The following is a 21603-nucleotide window of genomic DNA, read 5'->3' on the forward strand; positions in this document are numbered from 1 at the left end:
TTGCCAGTGCTTCTTCTCTCCTGGACAAGCCTTCAGTCATGGATGGCCTTGGAAACATACTCTGGTGGTCGTACGAGCTCAGGCGAAAGAACCGCAAGATGGGAGAGATGGGAGAACAGGGGAGGGGGAGGACGGAATGCCATGTTTCCGCACCGCGCCATGCAAGTTTGACAGTACACTCTGGCGATGTTTTGAAATATTCGACTTTGGTGCTATTTTGCCATCATCCGACTTTTAAGACAGTATTACGCCATTGCCAAGCTACAGCGACCCTCCCATTATCTTCTGGTAGCTCGACATGAGCTTGTCGTAACACGTGAAAAGTGTGGACTTCAAACATCACTAGCCCTGCCTTTTTTAACCAATTTTTTTAGCGTCTGTGACCCTGAACATGATATCTCCGCTTAGCCATCAGGACGAGGTGACGTAAGAAACGAGATGAGCCACTTGATAATCTTGGGAAAATTAAGGTGACCCACCGCCTGGTGTTCAGGACTCCATACGCTACCTTTTATCTGGAGAAATGGAGCACAGTGTGCGTGTTGTCAGTAATGATAAATTAACACACGCTCGGGTGAGGTGATCAAATGACACCCGTTTGGTTTTCCAGAATGACTTCCGAATGGCACCTGTGCATTTCCGAACGGCAACCTGTGCAAAGTTTGGTGCATGCGCGCCAAACTTTGCACAGCTGTAAGAAATTACATAGCAATTTTTTTGGCATAAGAAATCCGATGTACGTTGTAAGCTCACTAACCTATATCAGGTCAAAGTCAGGTCATGGCTGGCAGCAAGCGCCATTTCTAGGAATCGCTTAATCTGATGCGGCAACAGATTGTCATACGATGCCATACATCTCTGCGTAATATGCGAGCTAGCAGTCTAGACATGTTGGCACATTGCAGTGCTGAACAAAATACTTACTGGCACGTGGTAAGAAAGAGAGTATGACAATAGCCCAATAGTGTACTTTTTCACAAAATAGCCACTACTGTTACTGAGAGGAATGTAAACATTTATAATATAGTCTATCTAATAACCTGATTTAAGATTCCCGCGAACCAGTATTTCTAGATATGCTTGGAGCAAGCTGTATGCAAAGCCAGCCCACGGACCAGCTACGCCCGTGTAAAACCTAGACTGTCATGATCATATAATATGTGACTGCTATCTCCGCAGCAGTCCGCGACTGAATGCTGAAAAATCACGCCATTGCACATCCGCAAGGTGCATCTCAAGACGTCCAGGGCAACCAGAGCGCATCATCGAGCGGGCGGTTTAGAGCATGCCGACTAGAATGCTCAGACTTTGCACGCTCCGGCCATCTGTGTTAATTCCATGACCTTCAAGAATTGAGACCTTGGCTAGAAACTTGAGACATGAAATGCTCTGACCGTCTCAGTTCATTCCATGACCCTCAGTAGACCTGCAGTTTACGTGGACGGCAATGCCATTTACGCGCTGCAAAATGCCCATTAACAATGGTTTACATGGTATGAAATTCTTGACCTCGTATGCATTTTAATTTAAACGATATTTGAACTAACACTGATGCATTTCAGTTCCCTCCGATTGCGACGTTGCAATGTTGTTGGACAAATCAACGCCAGTGACAATACTCGACCTGCAGTGAACTTGACTTCCACTGGCTTTCAAGAAACGCACGCGACATACGTGAATATTTACATCGTTAACTGTTTTCCATGACGGACAGCTTCGCTCACTTAGCTAAAATTTTCCACCATGAGTCCCCGCATATCGTCGCAGGTCTCATCCAAGTCTCAGTTCCTGCTCGCCGAATCACGCTTGTGCAAGCCATGCACACTGACCCTGATTCTGGGTCTGCGTCGACCGCTACTAATTCGAACGCGAGTTCTCCTGTCTTGAATCGTAGTGCGAGCACACGTCCTGCCCGTGGTGTCTGGAGCCTATGTCCGAGCCGTAATCATTAGCAACTGCCTGCCTGTCCCTCTCTCCTTTTCTCTCCCTTCCTCCCCCCCCCCCCCCCCCCTCTGCAACAGGAGTGGTTGAGTCACTGTGCCTGTTACGTAAGCGTCCGCCAGCATACCGCGCCAATTCCCGGGTGTCCGCTGGCTTGCGCATCGACCGAGGCCGTCCTGGCAACGAGCGCACAACAGACGTCCGCCCTGGACCGCCGGCCGCCGCCGCCGCGTGCGCGCGCCGTCCTAGTCGGGCGGCAGCCGGCGGCGAGGGCGCGTGAGGCTGCAGCTGCGCGCGCGTGTCGGACGCCGAGCGGCGCCTGTGTCGTGTAGAGTCGACCGAGGCTACTCGAGTGGAGTTGACCGAGGCTTCAGAAGCCGCTGACAGGTGCACTCGGACAGGTGAGGGGAGCTGGGGTGACCCCGTCCGCTAATTGAGGGACGGGTGGGGCTGGGGTGACCCTGCCTGCTAGTTGACGTCTAGGGTGGGCCCCGTCTGCCAGTGGGCGAGCGTCAGTGGCTTGAAGAAACAGGGGGACGATAGACGCAAACTGCAGGCCGCCTTGGTGGTGGGTGGGCGAGGCCTCAACTGGCGTTGCATGATATATTTGCTAAATACGATGTGTCAGACACACTGCGAGTTTCTTTTTTTGGCGGCCCGAAATGTGCCCGAGAGATATAAATGAAATGCGTGCAATATTAGGTATCCTACTTACAAAAACACCTCGAAGGAACCCAGTTATCCTTTCAGATATTCCAGAAACTCGGTAAAGTGATGTTTCATGCATAAAATCTGAAGTGAAATCAATTTCATACATAAAATCAATTTTATGCACATATACGTGCGAAAGCACGCATGCACCATAAATACATCAGCCACACAATTCCCGAACATTACACAACAGAATGTCTCACATTTGCACTCTAATTTTCAGTGCCAAAGGACTCACATCAGATAATGAGAGGGTACCTCTTGTATCCATGTAATAGATAACGGTTGCATCTCTGTCTTCCACGTATATCATTTGCTCCATTGTGAATCACTTTAGTTAGCGCTTTTCACAGCACCCACAACAGACTTTAAAACAAAATTTAGTCTTGATTCCCATGAAACCTGTGGGTATCTGAACTCATCTTGGCTAGCAGCTTAGTAGGAGATACATTCGCTCTCAGAGCTACTAATACCAAGGGATGTTTCGGTTTTTGTCAATAAAAGTATCTCCGATAGAACTTAGCAAACGACCCAACAACTCAGTCATCCTTCATCCGTCTAGAAAAGACCTTTTCCATCAGTGTAACGTTCAGAGGCGTATTCATGGGTGGAGGACCCCGTAGGTTACGATCTGTCCCATCACATTGGTGCATATTTTGACCTTCGCCCGACGGGGCCACGTTATACCCTCACCCGACGCGCGGGTAAAGGGGGCTCGTACTGCTTCAGCCTCTCCCAGCGACCACCTGCCAACGTTTGAAATCAGACGGATAAACCTCCGGAATAAAAGCCAGCGCATTACTTGTTTCCTAAGCCATATTAAGGTTTTCGGTGTTGTTTCCAGACCATTAACACGCGCCCGGATGGCCGGCTGGATACCTTTCGCAGGAGGTGGTGGTCAATTTGAACCCCTCCCGGTGAGATCTCAGGAACTGAGAGGGATAGAGACACCAAATTCACAGGATGTATTAGCCTGTGCGTGAACTCACTTAGCTCGCTTTGTGAGGATCCTAGGTCATGACCTTCGGGTCAAACAAGGTCAGGGAAGGTCAAACTTCAAGTTGGTCTCCAAAGTGTCCGCAGAACCTAGGTACATGTTCTAATCAAAAGTTCATATTCTCGTTTAAGGTCAGTGCCCTTGTTTGATCTGTCGAAGATCGTGGTAACAAAAATCATAGAAGACTGCTTTGAGTTTGCATTTAAAGAAGCGATACAGATTACGCTAGGCAGTATGTACCAAAAAACAACGTGTGCAACTAGGTCATTTTGGGGTCAGTGACCTCTTCATATCTTTACGACGTCCATGGAAGGTTGGTAATGCGGTTCCTGTCCTCAATAAATTCGAAATGAGTACCAGAAACTACCTCGTACAGCAAGCACTACAATGATAAAACAGATCGGCTTTGACCTTTGTCTGACCTTCATATCTGACCCTAGGTAAACGGAATTTCGTCATACAATTGCTATGCTGCCTAAGAAAGTATCTCAGACATGTATGGCTTTGTCTAACACTTCGTTGTGCCATCAGATTGAACTATTCCCTAGATACTGACTTCGCCGAACCCATGGTCTGAATGTTATCTACCGTAGGTCAGAGGTCTTGCAAAGTAAAACGAATTTTTGGATACCACAAGATCCGCTATTTAATTGTCTACAGCTATGCAAAATTTGTCGCAGCTATTCCGCGCCGTTCGGAAACCATTCCAGAACAATCTTCGCGGGGAGGTAATTTGACCCCCCCCCCCCCCACCGGAGCGCGTGTAAGTTGCCTTGCAAGTCATGATAATGGCCTTGAACAGGGGATATTGGAAATGACACGAAAGCTCCTTGTCGCTATAATTTCCGGACTTAAATGGAAAGTAATTCCATGAGCACCAAGGTGTACTCTATTGTCTTTCGTTCTCTCTCAAGTTACTGGGTTCTGGGCCTGAGTCAGCTGAGTGACCTGTCATATCACGGAACCATTATCAGAGCTGAATGCTCCGCTTGAGTACTCCGCTTGATTGTTGTACAGTGCATACAATTGTGCAACATCATGCCATTAACGATATTCAAATTTTAGATACCATTTCAGTTCGGAATAACTTTGCTCACATATGACCTTTGTCAGGTCAAGGCCAAACTTGATTTCGATTGAAAATATTTCCTCTGCGCGCCATATGAAGACCAACCACTGAACGATGACGCAATAGCTAGTGTTCAGCAAAATTTGAATTTTTTTCAGAGGCTTTTTTCGTATTTCAAAGAACATTGTGGTTTGTTTTAGTCGAAAAATGAGCAAACACTTATCTCTGCACCATACGCAGCCCGAACGATGCATAGCAATATTTGCCTACTGAACATCCTCTTACCCTTCGTGACCCTGACTAAAAAAATTTGATGCACTTCATCGCTTGAGGCTCGCCAGAAGGATGATCATGTGATGGATTGTTTGAAAAAAAATGTTGCTAGTGAAACGTACAGCAAGTTAAAGCGACAAGAGATCGTGTTAAAACACTCCTGCAATAAACCACGTTTAAACGAACAACTGGACGGGTCCGATCTAGCGTGACGTCTGATCATCTGACCCCTCACCTTAAGACACTCCCGGGCCTGAAATGGCCGACAAGGTAATGGATTACGATTATAAAGTAAACAAGTAACATATACCGTGGCTGTCAAGTGAACATCATCGCCAATTCGGCGAGAAGCCTGGGTGACATGACCTACACAAATGGATCGTGGGTCACGACCCATTCAGACATAAGTTCCGAAATTAGATAGGACAAGATGCCATCAGGCCAGCAGCTGTCATCAGATATATGTAATGATTACTAAAACATTCAAGCAGAACCACTGAGGACTATTAGGCCCCTCTTGGCGGCCGAGCGTCAATATGTACGTGACTACAAATGTCGCTATTGCATTTTGTACCGACGAGCGGGGCATTCCCAATGCTGGGTCATGCATATGTTCCTCTAGACGGTATATCGTGCCGTTATCGCATGTTATGTATATGATCTCCATCGCGTGATCATCGCACTACACCAGGCCATCCGCAACTCGGTACAAAGTTTTGGTTTTGTCCGACAAATCTTGCTCCAGTGCTAGTGGTCACATCAATTTTGACTCTGAGCTCCGCGGTGCACAAGAGAAGCTCAGACTGTGCTTTCGATGATGGACGGGTTACCTTGCAAGGTCGCGCGGGTAGCACCGCGAGTTTGGCGAGCCAGACTGCCAAAACGTAGACAGCCAACATGGGGCTCCATCGATCGGTATTGGTTCGGGCCTCGTTCTGGGGATGGACCGGCAAAATCGGCACATCTGTGGTTGCAAGTTGCAGGGCTGTCACGATTGCGGTGCATTCATGTGCCACAATGGCGTGCTGCATTTTTTCCTGCGAGTGGGGCACTCACCAAGTCTGCGAATGCAGGCTAGTGGGCCGTCTTTTTGTGAATGCATATGGTGGTAGCGCTGTCATGTCTAGTCAAACTGACTAGGCGTAGAATTGCGATGCAGCTCAGCTAGTGATCTACCCTTGAATGGAATGCTCCACATTCGAAATTTTGAAGCAAGCATCAAATGTGATGAAAAATGCTCACTTATGAGTATATCTTTTAAAGTGGAAAAGACTGCTCTAGCCATCAACGCGTCATAGTTTAATTGCGCCATGAAGCGTATGTATGACTTTAGAGGTACTCAGAAACTGATTGTGCAAAATTGCCACTTAAGCACTCACTTGCAGCACTTCAACTTGCCGCGAGGTAGCAGTGGCAGTGCTGGATACGTTTGCTGAAGCAAATATCGTTATGTGCTCGTGTTTGTCTTTTTCTCGTAGGGTTATTGCACATGTCTCCGTGGGTGTGAGTTGTTCTCTCGTATTCACATACTCGATTGTGGTGCTTTTCTTAAGCATTTCAATTACAAGGTTTATTTCCGTATTAAGTAGTAACCCCATCCGACTGCTGGCATGATGCAGCGCAACACGTGATTTATGTGCGATTCGTGATGCTCGCTCTGCCTGCACAACTTGGGTGAGAGCCGGTTAAAGTCTGTCATATCTGGAATGCGTGCTCACAAACACCAAACATGAACGAGTCGACTATTTTATTCTTCTTCGCCTTGAACGCGGTATAGCCAATATGATAACAGTATTTCAGTGGTATTTCTATGGCGTCAAGCAAGCCAGAGTGAATTTGAAATAGTCGGCGCGAAATAGCTTGCGTATCTTTGCGAGCGTTTAGCCCAGAATAAAGATTTTAGGTCTGTAAAAGGGCTGCTCTCTGAACAGCATTACATGACCTTCAAGGTGGCTATTTCAGTTCAAAATCCGATAGAAATGTGGAGCACTCACTTTAACTATTGGCATGGTTAAGCCTGACGCGTGGTTATATATAGAACAACTTCTGAACCTTGCCTCAATCCTGTGCGAATCGCAGTCATCAACAGCATCACTTGTCTCCATTTTATAGACCATCCTGCCACACTTAGATTTCAAATAGCCATTGCCGGTAATGTGGCCCGGAACTGTCCTTGGCAGAGGCTAAGCTGACACAAAGTATGTGACAGTAAGGCCTCTCCCACGGGCTGCATGTCTGCGGCGTTGGCACGCCGACGCCGAAACAGCCAATGTGGCGGTTGTATTGGTCTGATACGCCGGTCTGACATGCTTCGGTTTCGGTCACCGGCTAGCGAAGGGTAGGGCCCAGGCCCGACCCAATGTTGGCCTTTATTGAAGTCAAGCCGAATTCGTTGCATTGCTGTCCGTTGGGGAAAATCAAATCGTTAGATGTTCTCAGGTTTTGAGTGTGCACTTCCGTAACAAATGAGATGGTGTCTGCTGTGCTCTATTTCCATAAAATAAGAAGCGATCCTAGACTTCACCTATAGTCATTTTCAACATCGGTGCACTCTGAGTTTGATGCAGACAGTTAAGGCACCTGTCATACTTTCTTGGTCCCGGGTTGTGGCATGCGCAGGGAAACATGTGTTGTGTGCCCACTGAATTGGAAAGGAAAACAAATGAGTTGGAGAATAATGTATATAGAGATAACTTTGCCAGGGTCCCGTGAGCAACGACAGTTTGAATTGACGGTTGGTCTTTCTGGAATTTAGCCAGCTCATCAAAGCCAATGTTTTGCTCTGACATCTTTCGGTTTGACAGTAAATGAATTGATTGCTACCAGATTTAAAGCTGTCCTAACCGAACGGGAGATAGTTTCTAAATGTGTCGGGTGCATTGAGAACACGAAATTGAGTTCAGTGAGTCGAAAGCTGCGTTGCTTGCTTCCAACAAGATGACATCTCTTTTTTTCGCCAGGCGTTCGATCTTTACGTGGCAATAACTCTGAAACGTTCAGCTTTTTAAAGGGTTATGTGATAAGTTATGTCTTGTTCAAAGCCGCTATTTGTATTAGCGGTACTATCAATTATGGCCGCGCTCTCAATCATCGGATCACTGCATCATCTTGAAACAAACTATTGTAAATTGGCAATATTCCCTTCGTTTTTCATTCGGTAGAGCTTAAAACCTGCGTTATTTATATTCCTTTTGTTTCATTGTAGGTAACATTGAAATTCGTTCTTTTTTGACTGGCACAGTCTCTATAACCATGCGCCGAGTGTGCCTTCATTTCGTTCGTCGAGCATTGTTATCTGCCACCGGAATCGGCCAGGCCGCGCATTTTCTCACTAGAGACGCGTGCACCTGAACAAATAGCGTTTCTCCTGGCGTTTTAATGAAGCGGCGCCTCAGGAAACGCGTATCGTGGCGTGACGTCACGACGCTTTCTCCGCGAGGCGTGGCGCGAGTGGTGTGCGTGTACCTGCGCGCGGTGCACGCTCTCCCCAGCCAGGCCGCGGTCAGCGGGCGCCGCGCTCTACCACACCGGAGCGTCGCCGCGCTGCGCAAGGCCACAGGAACCGAGGACGCGTGAGAAGCCGCCGTCCGGCATCTGGCACACAGGCAGGCTACGGCCGAGCCGAAAGCCGCCGTCGTCACGCATGCGGCAGCCGGCCACCAGGTGTCACGGTCGGCGTCACCATGTGATGGCGGCGGGGTTTGTGCGTTGACTGTAGCCGCTCCTAAATCCGCTGCCAGTCTTGCGTCGGTCAGATGGCTGAGCGTCAGAGCAGGGATAAATCTACCATGCTGCATTACGAAAGAACGTCCAGGGATGATAAAGATTTGTCGTCGCTTTGATGTGTCCCGGGTCGTTAAAATCGCTTATTGTGCATATCGGCTGGTGGTAAAACTCTGAAACATTTCGATACGACGGATGTGCCGCGTTAGCACACGTGTGCCTGGCTCCCGGCATATTTTCCTGTGAGACGGATCCCGGATTCAAGCCAGAAATAATCCAGGGACCATTTTTATGTTACGCCAGAAGTTGGTGAGAACCGGTTTCCAGCCTGATTCAAACACCAAAATCCATCTTAGAATGTGGCCCGACGCTGAGAACAACCAAGATTCCAGTAGCCCAAGATCCCAAGATCCCAAGATCCCGTCCGCACCAATTACGCAGTTGGTTAGAGCGCCTAAATTCCGATTTACCCACCCTTGGCGGGTTTCAGGCGCCCACTGGTTGTCGCCCCGGACGGGAACGCCTTGCGTGCGGTGGCATTGGCCGCACTAAAGGTCAGGTGACGCCAGAGGGCGGGACGGTTTGAGCCGAGTAATGAGGCACGTTAAGCTTTCACCGCCGAAATCGACCATTCAACCGCGGTTCCACGATCGGGTGATGGGATCACGGCTCACGGGTCTGTGTTATGTCAAGTAAACAGCCAAGACCTTGATGCACGGACGCAGCCAGGCGGCAGGAGGGGTTGGGGCGGGGAGAGGGGTAGGCTGGCACTTTTCCTTTTCACCATGGATGGCTCCTGACATAAAGCACAAAAATGGCGCGATGCCTTCTCAACGAGCGCCTTTAAGAACATTCTGGCTGCGCTCTTGCCGTGATGCTCCTTTATCATCACGACACACATTCACAAATACACCAGCAAGGTCATAAGGCATATGTATCATACAACCTGCGGCTTGGCCTGGGGCTTTTAATGTTCAACTCCCAACCTATAATGAATGGACGCGCGCAACGGCTACGAGCAGCCATGACCGAATCAATTGAAAGGCTCAACTTCCTGCCATAGTTCATGATGATGGTTATGTGAGATTTTAGGACGCGTCGACATGACAGGTCATAATGCATCCACAACGGTTCCTTAGGACTGTGCTATCTTTTCACTAGCAGGGACTAAACGCACCCAAAAACCTTACGCCTCTTACGAGCAGGCATAACTGGCTTCAGTGTAATAATGCCAAGTGGGTGTTCAGCATGTCGCGATAAGACATAACGGCTGTCTCCCAATATGACACAATAATTTTTTTCCTGAAGTGTGAACAGAAGTAAAGCACATGATAAACTGTGAGCGATGCACCATGTTTCGGCCATTGAGGTCTCCCGCCGCCTCACAACACTTAATCATGTGTCGCGTAAGTATGGCAAATTTGCAGACGGCACAGGGGGATCACTTCACATCTAGCCACTTGCGAGCTAGATGGTAAAAAGCCCAGCAGTGACTTCATTGTCCTTGCTTGTTGTTCCTTCGTCGTCCTAGCAGTGTTGCCGTTTTCTTGCTTAGTAAGCTTTGATGGCCAGGTAGATGTTCCTAGCTGTGAGCGGAAAAGAACTTGTGCATGGCACACGGGCGGCCCACTTTGCGGCGATGTCGACGAGCTCGTTGCCTGCTATCTCTAAGTGGCTTGGAATCCAGCACAGCACTACATTTTTCCCCGTGTCATTCAACTATCCAAGGGAGTCGAAACAACCCGTAAAAAGGGGCGCTGTGAATAACATATTTTGAGGGCTATGGGGCTACTGAGGAAGTTAAGAAAGACCGGGTGGCGATCATTATCAGCGGGTTCAAGGTAGCAAAGTGCTCTAACACGTCCCGGGTGGCCGGCTAGATATCCTTCTCTCGGGTGGGAGCTACGAGCACGTCTGGCCCACCGTTTCTCATCCCCACCCCTTGTTACACTCTTTTACACAGACTGTTTCTTAACACTTCCGGCTAAACTCGTTCGTAGTAAATCACTGGTGAATGGGTTACACCATCTCTCTGTCGAGGGCAGGTCGGGAGCGCATTTCACAGTAATTTTATAGCTCCGGTGCAAACAAACGGCATCTCCCAGCTGAGAATGCTTAATTGAACGTACTGGGTCCAACAAATCCGGTTTATGTAAATATTTATTTTTCGGTTTTTTGATATTTGTTTGTTAATTTTTTTCGAGCTTTTCATGCTTAAACCAGCTCACAAAAGCAGCGTTCTCACGCGGCCGCGACGTTGGTGCCATATGATTTAGTCCCATGACTTCACAGCGTCGCCTACCCAGAATGCAGTAGTGCGTGGGCTTGGGAGATAATATCTTTATAATCACTGTTAACGTCTTCAAGATACCCTCCACCACAAGGAGGGCAACGGTGTCTTGAAAGCTGCGCTGTGCTTTTCTTGCTGCTTTCACGCAAAATATTCCGTGAGAAGTGATTTACAACTGCAACTACAACATTTCGGTGTCATGATATTGTTTGCTCGCCTATCGCATTCAAGGTCGACAGAAAACGCTTCGAAATTGGGTCATCCTGAAACAGGACATTCTGATGAAAGGAAAGCTTGACGACTCAATAAGTCACAAAAAACGAAATAATGACGCTTCTGCGCTACATCTTGGGCCGTAAAGACAAAATTGATAGAATAAAACAGCAGCGCAGTCAAATGCACGTGACAAAAATGCTTCGTGCTCGCCTCCCACAAGCCAGGGCTGGGACAAACTGACGAAAGTTGTCGGAAAAGCATGTCTCAAAGCTTTGCGTTCCTTACCAGGAAACGGTCTTGTGGTAGTTACAATACATTTACGTGAACAACGTAAACTTTTCCAGATGCAAATAGCGGCACATCACAGGTCAAAGCTGGCCCAGACCTGTGCGAACTAGTCTCGCAGCGACACGAGGTCACTACTTGACGAAGGGCAGGCCTGACAACCATTCTGAAAAATTTGTCTCCATTTGTGCAACGTGCCATACACGCTCGGGAGCACAGCCAGGTGTCCGTCTCTGTTAGGACGTTTTTACAATTGATGTCAGATCGCGTAACCACGGGAGATAAAAATACGAAACAAACTGCATGGTGTGAGTGAATGCCAGTATACATGTTATCACTTACTACTAATCGTTATCTACAAATCCCTACGCACACAAAAATAAGCAAAGCCAGTGAGATTTTATCCATGACGAAGCGAGCCCTCAACTGGGAAGTGGATGATAACGGCATTTTGGAGGGCGGTCTCGCATGTCGCGCCCTGGGCCTAAACCGAGAGGTTGCTCCTTGAAGATCACGCAGTCGTGTTTTCTGTTCACGTTGTTTTCGGGCCGATCACCGAAAACGTAAATCACTCCAAATCTGTAATTTTCGCTGACTTAAATGACCAGCCTCGCCGGCTTCCACAGCTTGAGCCATGATGGTCCAGCCGGCTTGGCCATAGTGGCCCGGCTGGCTGTGCATAGCCAAGGCCATGGTGGCCCGGCTGGCTGTGCACAGCCACGGCCATGGTGGCCCGGCTGGCTGTACGCAGCCTCAGCCATGGTGGCCCGGCTGACTGTGCGCCGCCTCGGCAATGGTGGCCCGGCTGGCTGTGCGCAGCCTCGGTGTGCGCAGCCTTAACCATGGTGGCCCGGCTGCCTGTGCGTGGCCAGGTGAACAGTTAACTTCTTTCTTGGCAATGGGGTTCGTGTAATGGTAAGCCAACACCATGTATGCATATGAATGAGCCCCCGATGAACTGCATCAGATTGCTCAGCCAAGCGCTAACGGAAGACCAGGAACGCAATGACAGCATCCCAACATCCCACAACGTTTTTATGTGGCAAATTTAGATGATTCATGAGATGAACAACATCGTCAGCCTACAAGTGGCAGCAAAATGCTGCACCTCCCGCACGCACGGCCGGAGGATTTAGCACGCATCACATGCTCCCGATTATTCGTGCTTGGTGCCCTTGGTGCACAAGGGCACCAAGGGCGTCATCGTCGTCGTCATTGGGGCTGTACGACGCACTGAGCTGCTGAAGCTATATGGCGTCGCCGGCTCTCACCCTAGCAGGAAAGGTGGGCACCGCGGGGAATCGAACCCCATACCACTGGTCTTCCATACGTGCAGTGGTTAACGCAGGCGCGTTAACCACTTAGGCCTTTCTTAGGACTCCATTCTTAGGTCTTAGGTTTTGGTGTCATTTGCACAATAGCATTCCTAAGATCCGTTGTCACTTCACTCTTCCTACTATGCGTTACCCTTTGCACTAGTTTTGTTTCTTTGTTGACACTGATTTTTTCGAAATGAATCATGGCGGCAGCTAGCACTTGATTCTCAAATCAAGCACAGGGTGTCTCCTACATAGGAAAGTGAATATAAAACTCCTATCAAAGCGCCACTAACTAATTTCAGAAATCACTCATCTACAGAGAACATTTTCTACTGAATTGGCAATGCTGTGATATCAATCTGTACCTTGGGGGTGGATTGCGTAACATTGCATGTGCTTTTATGGTATTTTCATGGTATTGCATTCTTTTGGTTGAAATACCATGAACATAAGTTGCTTTCTATATTGTAGCTGATAAGCCTTGATGGTGTTCTTTTTTTGTCTGGTGATTTATTTCTTTTGCTGTTACGTTGCATCTTAGCACAATAAATATGAGATATTTGATTAGGACACGTAATAGGATGTACCAAGGCAAGGTTAGTACGATACACACACACGCACAGAGAGAGAGAGATAAATGTATATATATTTATATATATATATAGATATATATATATATATATATATATATATATGTATATGTATATATATATATATATATATATATGTGTATATATATACACATATATATGTATATATATACATATATATATATATATATATATATATATATATATATATATATATATACATATATATATATATACATATATATATATACATATATGTATATACTGGTATGTACATGTATATACTGGTATGTACATATATATGTATATACTGGTATGTACATATATATATATACATACACCAGTAGAGCCAGTAATACCCCTAGAGCTATGCACCAAAGGAAGTATCAGGGAAGATACCAGTGGAGCTATTCACCAGAGAAGACACCAATGAAACTACGTACCATGGGAGGCTCCAGGGGAAAAACAAGACAGGCATGTGCCAGAGGAGGTACAAAGCGGGTACTTTTGATCCTCCTCCAGGCGGTCACGGATGATGGAATGACGAAGGCGGTTTTGGTTCCATTGCCAAGCCATGTGTTACCATACGTCCACCCGGCAGAACAATGCCAAAGCGCACAATGGTTCCAAGGTAAAGACGCCCCTGACCTGACCTAAGGCAAGTATTCTTCTCGGTTTCAGCTCAGTCGTAGCCAGTCATTATGAGCCGGGCGATGAAGCAAAGCACCCGGTCCACACTGCACATCGGCTTCGGCGTTCTCGGTCTGCTCTCCTTCCTGCTCGTGCTGTTCTTCAACTACAGCACATCAAACCAGAACCTAGGTGAGCGCTGGTTCAGGTGAATGCATATCAATCTCTTGAGTACTGGATTACTTGTTCTTTACTTGCTATATATATATATGTATAGCTATTACTTGCTATACGTTATTTTATATGGCATAGGCTAATGCGATACGTTATTCACGATCCGCTTTCAACTCATGGGGGGGGGGGGATGAAGGGGGGAGGCAAAATAACAGTCTGCGGTAGCTCACTGCCTCATTTCCAGCTTCATGGGCGCGGATGAGTGCGTGAGCCCGATTGTGAGTGCTTGTGAATTAAAGGTGATTTGAGGGAGCTTGATAACGTAGTGGGATAGCAACGTGAGAGCAGGTGAGTTGGTGAACGCATGACCGCATCAGCGAGTGACTGAGTGGCTGCGTGAGGAAACTGAAAAAAAAACAATACGCCTCCGGATCACTGCCGACCCAACCCCATTGGAACACAGCCATGTCATCCCCGCTGCTGATTCCGCTCGTTAAGGTGTTAGTTAATGCGTTAATGTGCTCATGTATAATAATGTTTTAGATGCACAAAAGGGTGACGTATCGCTTTATTTGCCATTTGGATTCATCTCCGGCGTGGGGTTGAGGTTCTGTGTTTCTCTACAGGTCTTTTCTATCAACCGACGGGGAACATCTCCAACAAATATGAGGTATTCATTACCCCATCCAGTTGGACGTTCATCATATGGGCTGTTATCTACACGTGGATGGCAGTCGCACTGATCTATGGTACGTGTGCGGTGCATGCTACTGATCTTGATAAGACACGTGCATGAAGTGTATGACATTGAAATATGCGCCTGCCATGTTTGCAGCAGCTAGTACAAAATAGAAACCGCCCGATGTGCTTCGGAGAAGCATGCTTTTTCTATCGTATCCGAAAAATCCTGCGGCGCAGTTAACAAGGAAGCCTTTGTCTGTTTTTAAAGAACTTGAATTCCATGTATTTATGTATTCATTTCATCGTTATAAAGAATATGTGCGGCAAGCTCGGTCTTGCGAACCGTCTGTGTTTCGGACAATGGCCAAGGTGCATCGTCATGAGCTTTGCAACATCTGCGGGCGCATTTAGTAAGAATTGTTTGCAGATATAACATCTAGGGTCACATCGAAACGGCCTACTGGGCAAGATATTTTTTGCAGATATGGCGTTTAGCTTTACATCAAAGCCCGTGACAAGCTCGCTAACTGGGAATGGCGTACCCCCGTACTAGTCTGCTCAACTTTCTTAGTTCAACACTTTCTCTTCTGCCCGTTTGATGTTGAACAAATAAATGATTCAAGCCCAGTGGAAGACCAAAACAAGACGTGAAAAAGGCAATAATGCACAGCATCTGAACATGCCTCTGTTCCAACTTCCTTATTTGGCCATCGCCAAACCCGATTGAGGTCCACGTGATCACGAAATCAAGATAAGCAACGCCAGATTAGTACAGGGCACGCTCAGTCAAACAAATGGCCATACCGGTTTTGAAGCGATGCTCTTGCAACTTCCGGAATCTCGCGAAACACCCGGTCGTCCGGCGGGTCGAGAACGTCATGAATATCAGCAGATCGAGGCTGCAGAGGTAGGAGCGATCCAGCTGGATTCACGCAGCTGTGACCGGACTGTTTGAGCGTTGGTGTCTCCAACAGTTGCGTCAACGGTACCGCAGTCATGTCACGTCTGGGTCTTGTGCTGCCAAAAGCGAGGTCAAACGCAGACGCACAGATCCGTGAGTTGCGACCACACGCGGCACGTGGGGACACAGGGCGCTCCCGAACCGCCCGTCGCTAACTGACGGCGTGCGGTCTGCGGGGAGCAGACGTCAACTGTCGACATGGCCATAACCAGCGGCCTGAACGGTCTGACCCGAGTAATTTGGGGGGGATAGGGACGTTTAGGGGAGGGGACGTCCGGAACAAATAACACTAAGGTAGATTGGATGTCATTATAGCGCTTTACCTTTAACTCCAGAAGCTTACCATATGTTGTCACGCTCTAGATGTCAGTGAAGGTGTTGGCGTACTGACGCAAGGTCCCTCGCCAGCCCTGTGCAGTAAGTCAGGAGACCTCGGGAAATTACCTTATTCAAGCAGCAAACTATCGGAAACTTGAGTGAACATGACCCTGTCCACAAGTGCATAGCTGTGCTAACGCGATGTGAGCAAATACGTTAACCAAAACTGAAACGGTGATCTACGTGTCTGCGTGCGCCATGGGTGGCCGTGCTGGACGTGACGCTGCCGATTCTAAAGCTGTGATGTGCCCGTCTGCGTGTGCCCTGGGTGGCCGCGCTGGACGTGACGTGCTCGAGCGCCGTGGGTGACCGTGCTGGCCGTGATGCTGCCGAGTCTGAAGCGGCGAGGTGCGTGTCTGCGTGCGCCGTCGGTGGCCATGCTGGACGTGACGCTCGGGCCCGTTACAGCACTGTCCCAGCTGTGCCGGCGCACAGAGCAGGGCCCGCTCTATCTGAACCCGGTGACGGTGCCGGTGCAGTTCTGGCTGCTGTTCGTGCTGAACCAGGCGCTGAACATCAGCTGGCTGTTCGTGTGGGACCGCGAGCTGCTGACGGCGGCGGCCGTCTTCCTCGCCCTGGTCGTCATCACCAACTGGCTGGCCATGTACACACTTCACGCCAGGTGGGCGCGGCAGGTGGCGGCTCGCGCCTGACGCCGGGAGCGCAGAGCCATTACCCGAACATGGCGACGCGTCCCATTAGATGTGTCTCAGTGTGATTTATTGACATGGAAGACACGCATGCCTACGAATACCTGTGTTATGTGGTGAACACCTGCCAACGTCGAAGATAATCGCTTGTCGAGTGAGGAGATAAACGCCGCGTTTTGAACTAGCATACAGAGCGCTTTAGCACAGCTTTTACATGAATGTTATCGTTCATACGATCAAATCCATTCTAAGCGTCATCATCCACCGTGTGTCAGTTAAAGGCTTACCCAGCCACGTCTGAACAGTACTAGTGACCATGAATCTGAAGCGGACCTACTCAATCTGATGCCCGCTGCAACGTCCCAAACGCTGTGGCGTATATAGTGTATCATACAAAACCAAGAGCACCGCTTCAGCGCGAGTTCCTGAAGTGTTTTTTGTCTATGCCTTTAAAAGAGCGCGCTATTTTGAATGCTCTGAAGGAACTTCCGCGCCATTTTCGCGCCAGGCTCGCTCTTATTTTGGAACTTTAGCGCCAGACCCTTCGCTTATTTGCCCACTGGAGGCAGCAGTACGGAGCCATAGATCGTGTTGACGTGCTGCAGGCTGTACGTGGACGGGTCACCACAGCCGATGCCCAGTGCCCGTGAACTGCTGCTGCTGCGGCTTTGCGTACACAACGGCTTGGCGGTCTACACGGCCTGGACGACCGTGGCGGCGCTGCTCAACCTGGACATCGCCCTGGTGCACGTGGGCCAGGTGGGCGCCCGGGCAGCGGCCCGCCGCTGTCACGGCCGCGTGGTGCGCGGAACCGGCGCGTCCCGGAGCCGGTCTGGGGGCGCTGCCCGGCCGGCCGTGAGCGCTACGCCGCCGTCGGCGCGTCCCCAGCTAAGCGGTGAAGGTCTGAGAGCATTTAGCTCAACTGATAGTGCGTCACCCCGGCTGTTTTGCACTCGGCTTCGCTGCGTGCGGCACCTCGACAACACTCCATGCATGTTTAAAGAAAATTGCGCGTCGTTGTGTCGCCCGGTTGCCGTAGCAACACCGTTTGATATTTGTCGTGCCGCTGTCTATTCACTTTCCACTATCGGTCAACCAATCGTCGATCGATTGTGTGCCAGCACACAGCACATCACGCAGCTAAATATAAACAACATTCACAACACAGGGTGTCCCTGAGGTCATTGTCCTTCCATTTTACGGAGGTGCCAAGGTCATACACGCTTGGCGACCGATAGAAAACTGCCTTGACACCCCATGCTAGCCACTTGGTGACACCGGATGCAAGGGGCATTCTACCCACGAACAGGTGCGCATCCTTGTGTGGCGCGAGCACTACACAGCTGCGAACAATCCAGCGAGGCGAATCGCTCAACACATGCAGCGATGGCGGACGTGATGGCCTGTTTGGCGGCGACCTTTGCGTGCCGCGGCTGGCTCTGGCCAATACTGGGCGTGCTGTGTGTACTCGGAGGGCTTACGACATCCTGTGTGTACCTTGGGCAGCCTGTGGGGTGCTGGGTGGGCGGACGTGTCCCGCGAAGTGTACAGCACGGCGTGTGTACTCTCGGTAGCGTACGTCTCACTTCAGCATGGCACTCCTGCCTCTCTTCGGAACTTTCCCTTTTCTCTTTTTCCATACACCCTAATGACTAGTCCAATTTGAATAACTTTGGGGGGTTAGATTCATCGCAGCCTATTGGGACGTACCCAGGCATGCGTGTTTTTGGCTTGTCCGTGACGCGCGTAAATAGCTGTCACATTAAGGATTACTCCGGTACAAATTGAACCAAATCTGTAAGTGCCAAGTGCAGTCTGTAAGCCAAGTGTAGGGCAGCTGATTGTACGTATTCCCTGTCCTTTTCTATCCGTCGTGGTTGTCCTGCTCAAGGACAACGCCTTCGACGGGCGTGTCTGCATGATGAGCCATAGCGAGGTGGATGGGACTAAGTCTGGCGAAAGGGAGGGAGATCAGGTTCGTTAATGCGATGCCAGCGCGAAGAAGACGTTTCGTATTTATTGGTGGTTGTTGTGTATCCTGTTGGCTCGTTCTTGTCTAAAGGCTGCCCACGTTGTGTCTATGAATGGTGCACGACCCCTTATTGACCTTTGCGCTGATAGGAGGGTGGGTGTTCGAACAACCCCCTGAGTTTTTTTTGAGGATGCCTCTCCGGCATATTGTGCAATCGCGCCCAACGTTCCGTGGCCTATGGGGCATCCATTGCGCGTGTTTTGACTCCAAAAGGTACTCCTAGCTCTCCTGGTTTCTGAGCAGTGACGGTTTTTAGTAACACCGCACGGCGATCTACGGCTGCCGCGGACGGCAACCGACGATGCCGCTGAGCGCGCGCGGCGGGCCGACATTGTTACGTTAACCGCGCCATATATCATGAACCTACCTCAAAACACACGAAAATATACAACTGTGCTCAACATTAAACAACAAACATACCTGCACAGGTTTCGTGTTGCCACAAGGTATAGTCTCGTGTGTATGACGTAAGGTTGAAAAAATGTGATAGTCTGGACAGGTTGCATTTGGCCAGGGATAATGAAGCCCATTATTGACCTAACAACATACATGCAAGTACAAATCGTAAGATCTCGTTGAGACCAATGCACACTCAGATCGCTCAGATTTATCTGTATTAGTTTAGAAACATCAGGGGTGGGGGAGGAGTGGCATCGACTGTCTATCAGTCCGTGTTATTGAAAGCCGCGAACCAGGGCGAGGATTTAGTAGTAGTGATCATCTTTTGCCTGATGCCGTTGGCAAAAATGAAATTAAATGGACCATGAGCTGTCGTGCACAGGTAGGGATGAATGCAACGAGTTAATGAGTTGCTAGCACTTTCCACTACCGGCGGTCGGCGAAAGTGTTCGTGCCTGTCTACGTTATTTGATCTTTGCGCCTTCCTGATCACACATTTTATGACACGTTCAGTGGGCAGGTAATCTTGAAAAATGGGTCGGAATGTTGGAAAATTATCCGGACTAGCGCTCGGCACAACTAACATCGATACTTATCTCAGTTTAATGGCTATCTCTTGAAACAGAGAATGCTATGCTCATCCAGTGTGCGGCCAAGACGGATAATCTTGTATCGCCGTGCTTAAACATCCAGAGTATAATTGATACCATATCATCATATGATACCAGAGTATCATTCATTGCACATTGCATGGCAAATGATATATATATATATATATATATATATATATATATATATATATATATATATATATATAAGGTTGCTGTACACCCTTCAAGGGTCAGTGTCTGGCGACCGGTAATCAGACCAGCTTTCTTCAAACCGGTTGGCTCCGGATAGAATGCTCTTACCATGGCTCCCAAGCAAAAAAAAGCCGTGTAATCTAGGCTTATGTCTTGTGGTCTTCAACGATCGCAGCTCCGCAGCGACTGATGCACTCACAGACCTGTTCCACGACTCATAAACTGCGTGCCCTTGTTACTCACATCAACAAGAAGAGACTTAAAGAAAGTGCTCCACATTTGTGTGGGAGTTCGAACCGAAATAGTTACCTTGACGGCCTTTCGGTGCAGTTTACAGCCCTGCCCCTCTTAAGTCCTAAATCCCTCCAGTTTCTGAGCTATGCTCCCGCGAAAATGGGGAAGATTTTGGGGGAGAGTATTTCCAGGTCACCTTGGCATTCATAACGTCATGGCATCATTCAAATCCTGCCATTCCATAAGCCATGCGATGATCAAGGCCGAGAAAGATACAGTGCCATGTCGTTCATATCTGGTTTTTGCGAACACCATTTCCAGATAAAATGGCCGTTAGTTGGCTGTCAATCAATGTTGTGCAAGGTACCATGACTTAATCAAACCATGGTGTACCGAGGAGCACGCTTACTAAACTGAGAAATTGTGTTGTGAAGAGTATTTCTTCTACTTTGAAGTATACCAATGGCTATAAGTGAGCTTATTTCATCCTATCTGATGCTTGCTTCAGTATCTTCAGAAGTGAAACATTGCCTTTAATCTACAATATTACAATTAATTTCGCGGTTATTACCGCTCCATCCATAATTGCATCTAATAATGATGGTTCCAGCGCAATGTTTGTGACTGCTACGTGTTTTCAAAATACAAAAGCAGGTGAACTGCACACTTGACCTTCACGTAAGCCTGCAAGTGACGAAGTGGTACGCACGATGCATGAACCGGGTCTTACGTCCCAACCTTTTGGTTTGGGTCAATGTTGACCAGCTTGATTATATATATATATATATATATATATATATATATATATATATATATATATATATATATATATTTAGAGAAAGAGAGAGAGATTATATATATATATATTTAGAGAAAGAGAGAGAGATTATATATATATATATATATATATATACATATATGAATATCATAAGCCAGCGAACCACCATTGGTATTTCTCAAAACTTCAAGGGTGGTCCCACATCGCATACATTAGTCATGACAGTGTTCTCATACCCTGACCGGGGTCCTGTCACTTCCGTCCGTGCACGTTATCACCGTGTCTGTGTGACTGACCTTCCCTCCCACCCCGCAGGCGTCCAACGAGGTGTCCAGCGCCGCCATAGCTCTGGTGCTGGCCGCCATTATTGTTTCATGGCTCATTCTGGAGGTCACGGTATTGGACCGCTACACGCGCTGGACGCTCTCGCCCGGCTTCAGTGAGTTCTTTTCGGCCTAGCTGTACGGCT

At 48.4% G+C, this 21603-nt stretch overlaps 1 protein-coding gene across 1 annotated transcript in view; it reads left to right on the forward strand.

Annotated features, from left to right (window-relative positions):
• Positions 1 to 2207: 2207 nt before the first annotated feature.
• Positions 2208 to 21603, forward strand: part of LOC119114512 (uncharacterized) — a 43676-nt gene continuing 24280 nt past the window's right edge. Inside the window, exons 1-6 of the mRNA XM_037238619.1 lie at positions 2208 to 2342; positions 14096 to 14236; positions 14845 to 14967; positions 16647 to 16860; positions 17494 to 17647; positions 21450 to 21573. Coding sequence (XP_037094514.1) covers positions 14116 to 14236; positions 14845 to 14967; positions 16647 to 16860; positions 17494 to 17647; positions 21450 to 21573 — 736 coding nt within the window. The 5' untranslated portion in view covers positions 2208 to 2342; positions 14096 to 14115. The remainder of the gene's footprint in view (positions 2343 to 14095; positions 14237 to 14844; positions 14968 to 16646; positions 16861 to 17493; positions 17648 to 21449; positions 21574 to 21603) is intronic.

The sequence above is a fragment of the Pollicipes pollicipes genome, unplaced genomic scaffold (assembly GCF_011947565.3).
Source record: "Pollicipes pollicipes isolate AB1234 unplaced genomic scaffold, Ppol_2.1 Scaffold_882;HRSCAF=1015_pilon_pilon_pilon, whole genome shotgun sequence".
Classification (NCBI taxonomy): domain Eukaryota; kingdom Metazoa; phylum Arthropoda; class Thecostraca; order Pollicipedomorpha; family Pollicipedidae; genus Pollicipes; species Pollicipes pollicipes.